Source organism: Mastomys coucha, unplaced genomic scaffold (genome assembly GCF_008632895.1).
Source record: "Mastomys coucha isolate ucsf_1 unplaced genomic scaffold, UCSF_Mcou_1 pScaffold8, whole genome shotgun sequence".
Taxonomy (NCBI): Eukaryota; Metazoa; Chordata; class Mammalia; order Rodentia; family Muridae; genus Mastomys; species Mastomys coucha.
In genome coordinates this window covers 58,993,305-58,999,450 of record NW_022196914.1, presented here as the reverse complement: position 1 = coordinate 58,999,450, position 6,146 = coordinate 58,993,305, and the positions used below count along the sequence as shown (strand labels likewise).

The following is a 6,146-nucleotide window of genomic DNA, read 5'->3' as shown; positions in this document are numbered from 1 at the left end:
GATCGTAAAGACAGACGAAGCTTGGACTTGAATTATCTAGCCAAGTAACGGCTTTCGTTTGCTGTCACTAAAAAACCAAGTTCTGAGCAGCGATGGTTCTGACTTGGAAAGTTGAAATGAAGAGCTGTGGCAGCCAGCATGGTATCCTGGTTTTGTTAGGGTTTCTTTGAAAATACGGGTTAAGAAGAGCCTGTACTGAGCTCAGACTCATCTATACGACCTTTTTTCTTCTTCTTAACAGAAAAGAAACTAAGAAAGGAACAATTCAGCCAATTACTTAGGTGGCTTTTCTTTGAAAATTAAGCATTTTATTTCCGAAAAAAAGTGTAAAAAATCTTACATTAGAATAGTACAATAATAATTGCCAGTAAAATTTACAATACTCCTTGCAAAGAATACGTAGTAAGTACAAAATAAAAATTCCGCATGTCCATTATGATACAAAACACAGGTTAAAAATAGGAAATGATAAGTTTCGACTTGTTTCTTGTGTAAACATGTTAATCATTTTTTTTTCCTTTCCATGATAAAGTATACCAAACAAGTGTGAACAAATAAAGGCATTTCTTGGAGACCTTTACTGGTTTTATATAAGCTGCATTTAAACATTACTGATTTTTTTTTTTTAAACGCCTGAACCTGAGAATCTCTACACCTCAAAAAAAGGCTTAGTTTTGATAATTTTGCTTGGTTTTTCTCAATTTGTCAAAAGTCAAGGAAATTCCTAGTGCCAAGACTCCCCTCCTTCCCACGCCAAGTCAGGGTTGCAGCAAAGGGCGAATTTGCTTAAATAGATTGACCCTCTGAGCCAAACTGCGCGGCGCCCCAGCTGTCGCCCAACACGGTCTGCTCCAAGAATCCGAAGCGGCGAAAATGCGGGCGCGAGGTCGCCGAGGGACGGGAGGGGCGAACAAAACCAACCCCCCATCCGGAGAAAGGAGCCGAGGGTCCTACCTTCACTCTCTCCCGCGCGCTAACGGCGTTTTCTAACAATTGGAAATCCTAGCAGTAAAGTTCTCCACACTGGACAGCGCAGTCCCTTGGTGCAGAGTCCCCAGCGCGGCAGACGACGACACCGAGGAGGCAGCGGCCGCGGCGGCGACCACGAGCGAGCGGGTGAGCGCGACGGCAGGACCCGCAGCCGCCTGCACCGCGCAGCCTCCGCCCCCGGCTCCCGGGGCTGTCCCGCTGGCGGCCCCGGGCGAGGCGTGCGCCCCGGCGGCCGTGGGACCCCGAGTGCGCCCGATGAGGCTCTCGATGGAGAAGGGCGAGCGTGCGAGCGCTGCGCCGCCGGGGCCTCCCGCCTTGACTGCGGCCGCCTGCAACTGGCCGGGCAGGGCGGCGGCCAGCGCGTGCGGCCGGTAGCCGAAGGCGGTCCGCGCCAGCTCGGCGGCCGCACCGGGAGGCGGCGGCGGCGGCGGCGGGGGCGGGGGCGAGTGTGGATGGAAGGCGGCGGCGGCGGCGGCAGCAGCCGCAGCGGCGAAGAGCGCGGAGGGCGGCGCGCAGGGCGGCAGCTGCAGGCCGTAGGCGCAGCCGTAGGCTCCGTAGCCGCAGGCGGGCGGCGGCGGCGGCGGCGGCGGCGGGAAGAGCGCGGCGCCCGGGTCCCCCGCGCCCGCCGCCGGCCCCGCGCCGCGCAGCAGCAGCGCCTCGGCCGCCGCGTGGGGAACGAGCAGCGGCTGGCGCTTGAAGCGCTTGCGGCGCCGCAGGAAGCTGCCGTTGTCGAACATGTCTGCGGACTCCGGGTCGAGCGTCCAGTAGTTGCCCTTGCCCGGATTGCCCGGCTCGCGCGGGATCTTGACGAAGCAGTCGTTGAGCGACAGGTTGTGACGGATGCTGTTCTGCCAGGCGGGGAACTTTTCCCGGTAGTAAGGGAAGCGGCCGCTGATGAACTCGCAGATCTCGCTGAGCGTCAGGCGCTTCTTGGGGCTCTGCAGGATGGCCATGGTGATGAGCGCGATGTACGAGTAAGGCGGCTTCACCAGCGGGTTCTTGGCGCCCCCGCCCGTGCCCGCGCCCGCGCCCGCGCCCCCTCCCGCGCCGCCTCCCGCTCCCGCGCCGCTGCAGCCGCCCGATCCGCTCCCCGGGGCGGGCGCGGGACCCGGAGGCGCGGGGGACGCGGCGGGCCGCGAGGCCAGCAGCAGGTCATCGTAGTCCTCCTCTTCCTCTAGGTCCTCGAGCTCGTTCTCCCCGGCGTAAGAGCGCCGCCGCCGCTGGGCCGAGCCGGGCAACCGGGACCCGCCGCCGCCTCCGCCGCCTCCGCCGCCACTGCCGCCGCCTCCCTCGTCGTCATCGTCCTCCTCCTCCTCCTCCTCGTCCTCGCCCTCCCCCACCACGTCGATGTCTGTCTCCTCGGCGAGGCCGGAGGCATCGGACATCTCCGTGCTCAGGGTCATAGCTGGGGCGGCGCGGTGGCGCGGCGGCACATAGGGGCACCGGGCTCCCGGCTCCCTGGCCTCCCCAGGCCGACCTCCGAGCGGCGGACCCGGAGCAAGGACGCCACGCTGCGACGCGCGGCTGCAGGAGGTGGCTGGGGCCGCGCCGCGCCGCTACTTGGCGAGCGGGGCTGCGCGCGGTGTCTGCGCTCCCCGGCTCCGCGTGCACCGGGTGGCGGACGCGCTAGACTTGACCTTTTCCACTGCGGTCCCTCTAGCCGGGCCAGTCCAGGAGGGGGGTGGCTGGACCCTGGCGGTCCAGTCGGTGTCGGGCGCCCAGAAGGGCGCGGGACGAGTGAGAATCTAGACACGGAGCTGGGCAAGGCCAGGGCTGAGTCCAGAAGAGGGCGGACCTTGTCTGGGCTTATAGCAGAAGGGGGCCTGTCACATGGTGTGCACGTCAGAGCGCGGCCCGGGGAAGGAAAAGAAAGGCGAGGGAATCGGCGTGCCAGAGAGAGAAAGTTTACCCGCAGGAGGGGCAGCAGCAAGAGTTGGAGACTGGAGCCCACTACTTCGTGCCAAGGTATTGGATATCCTGAATCCCATCCTAGCCAGCCCCGAGCGGGATCCGAAAGGCTACAGGAGTTCAAACCCCGAGCTTGATTCTCCCAAATTAGCCCTCAGCCCTAATCTCAAGGGACGCTTCGATTGGACAACTCGGTGGCCTGTGGGAGCCATCCCACTGGGGGACAACTGCTCTATGAGGTGGTCCCTGGAATATTGAAAGAGGGAGTCTGGTGGGATGTCCCAGCTCCCCTAGACTGGGCCAATCTCCGCCTGTGGAATCTGATGAGAAATCCCCCATTTTGAGCACGGTAATAATTGTTTATTGACCCTTTAACCCTTTCCCTTCGGTTCTTCTCCAAAGACGTTTGTTTTACGCCATCTGTTAATAAAAATGCGGTTAGGCTGGCGTTTTGGTCATTTATCTGCAATTGAATGCCCTAGAGACTTGACAGCTAAACTAAGCCACTCTAATGAGAGCATCTCACAGACTCCATGGGAATAGAGCAAGTAATGGTTGAATGAGGAAAAGAGATAGAAAATTGCAGTGAAAACCCAAACACACTCACGGAAATTTCACATAACAGCAACTCAAAAAACTATTGGGATGTTAGAAAAAGGGGCGCTATACTTTTCAATAAAAGGTATGCTCTAATGAGTATTTTACACTACTCTTTAAACACTGGAATTATTATAACTTATACAGTGCTGTTCTGGAAGGACTGGTAGTAGAAAGGACAGTAGCAAAACTGAACTTTGAGATCAACTCTTTTTGGAAAATACATTATGTGCTTCTTATACTCTTTACAAAAAAAGAAACGATTTTTAAAATTTAAATATAGGATGCAACTCCATTCGATTCATTTTTCTTCCAAGTGGCAAGCTAATAGGGATAATTGAAATGTTCTCTTTTAAGGATACCTGTGTTTACCACCAGCTAAGTGTATTGTTCTGGCTGGCAGGAAATCCGAATAATTGTGTAACCCGAATTCATTCTGATAGGCTCGCTTTCTGGATGTTTGCATTTCCTGAGATGTTTCTATTTCAAATGGGGAGCTTTGCCTTACAAGTTTAACTTTCTGGTTAAAATCGCCATTTGCCAAGAACTGAATAAAAATGCAATGGCTTTCTCTAGGAACAATCTCAAATCCTCTCGTGTGTCATTGTATCAACCAAGTGTTTCTTACTTCCTGAAACGACTTGTTCCAATTCATCACAGAGTCACAAAAATAAGTTGTTGCCCCATCTAGGACTTCTTTTCAAATCAGGTTTCGTTCCCTCCAATGGGTAACCACCAGTTCCATTTGTAAATGGTCCGTAAAGTCTATTAGAGATCTTTGAAAGATCTATGAGAATGCCTCGCGTTCTGAACGCGTTGTTTTTCATTGCCTCTCGTTTGATGTATGACTGGACCATCTAATTATTGTAATGGGCTCTGATTAACCTGCGCCAACATTAATCAGGCAGCGAGTGCTTTGTTCATGCAGACAGGCGTCCTTACGAAGAAGTCCACTTTTACATCGAAAGTTTAAGTTTTATAAGTGCTCACCCGATATCTAAATAAACACCATGGTTTTCGCAGCGCTGAGAACTGCTGCGTAGAAACGTATTTGAAGATGGAATACAGAAAGATTTGTTCGCTGGCTATTAGTAACGTTAGAGGATAAATTACAGCCACCTCTCTGCTCAAGATTTGCAGCGTCTTCAACTTGTCTGTCCTAGAAGGGTCTGGGAAATGAGAGCTTACGTTCTGTTTGCAGTATCGTCCCCAAAGGGTTAAAGGGCTCTTTCCTGGAAATGTTTGGGGAAATATGGTAAATTACCTTAAAGTCACTCAGGGAAATGTGGGGATTCGCCGGATTTGAAAGACCGCCTCAACACACTGGGATCCCTGTAGGGGCGGAACATGTTAACAGAGATTTTCGTGAGCTTCATTAAAGCCCCAGCTTTGGTCACTCCATCAGTTTTGTTTGCTTTAGTTAAGGTACCTATTACCTGGAGCCCCGGAGCTGTTCAGTCCAGAAATTTCCCAGCCTGGAAACCTAGTTCATGCCTTGCTCATCCTCTTTCTGCCTTCCTGGTCCCTAGCTCTTTGAATCTCCTGGCTCCCTGGATTTTCTCTAGGGATGGAAAATTTCTATCCCATTCTATCCCATCCCCTCAAGCTAGTACAGGAGCCAGAAATCTTTCCCAGAGGTGGGCCAACCACTTGGAATCAAGAGCGATTCCCACCCCCATCCCTCACCCTTTGGCCTACAAGCATGCACCAAGAAAGCAGCTGGTGGTTGTTCTTGCAATGTAGGTGCTCTGCAGAACTGCCCCCTGGCGGCCATGTGGAGCCCTGCTGTCCCTCGGGTTGGCCTGGGCACCTGGTGCCAAGATGGTGACTCCCGGAGCAGAAAGTGTCTGATAAGGCCCCAGATCTAGAAGTCTCTCTTCTCTGAGGGATAGGGGCTGCACCCGCAGAACTACATTTCTTTGGGCTTCGAGTTTATCAGTTTTATTCTCACAGGCTGTTTGGGTCAGTGGCCTGAACCCCAGAACTGAGGTCACAGGATTTGGCACCAGCTTTGGGAAGAAGGCTCTGCCTCAACTCTCTTTCCTTTGTCACAGACCCAGAGGATTTCTTTGAGGAGAAACTTGGGTATGTAGACTCAGAAGGCAGGACTCTTAAATGCACTGGCTAATTTTATGTTGCAAGCTAGAGACATTTTGGAGGAAGGAACCTCTGAGAAATTGTCCCTACCAGATTGGCTTGTGGACACAGCCTGTGCCACATGTCTTCATGGGTTGATGTGTGTGTGGTGGTGGGGATGGGGGTGGTCCAGCTCACTGTGAGTACTGCCATAACTGAGCTGGTGGTCCTCGGTATAAGCAATCAGATAAGCAAGCTTGTTGAGCAAGACGCTAAGCAGCACTCCTCCATGGCTTCTGCTTTTCTTCCTGCTGTGGTTTCCTGCCTTTCATGTCTGACTTAATTCATTTAGCATAATGTCTTGGAGTGTCATTATGAGCTTTCATAGGTAGGATGTTCTGAGGCTGAGAGATATCCCACTGTGCACATATCCTGTCCACTCATTTACCTGCTGATGGATACTGGAGTTGGCTCCTCCCTTTCTGCCCATTCTTCTAACCACTGCTCTGCTCCTGGGAACACTCTGCATGTCGCAGACATCCAGTGAACTTTGGGGCATATTCAATCCCCCCTCC

The 6,146-nt window shown here is 53.6% G+C and overlaps 1 protein-coding gene across 1 annotated transcript; it reads right to left on the bottom strand.

Moving 5' to 3' along the window:
- Window positions 1–281: 281 nt before the first annotated feature.
- On the bottom strand, window positions 282–2,766 carry Foxd1 (forkhead box D1). Its single transcript, XM_031360133.1, has one exon. It carries the CDS (start codon window positions 2,391–2,393, stop codon window positions 987–989), a length of 1,407 nt encoding a protein of 468 aa, XP_031215993.1. The 5' UTR covers window positions 2,394–2,766; the 3' UTR covers window positions 282–986.
- Window positions 2,767–6,146: the final 3,380 nt, after the last annotated feature.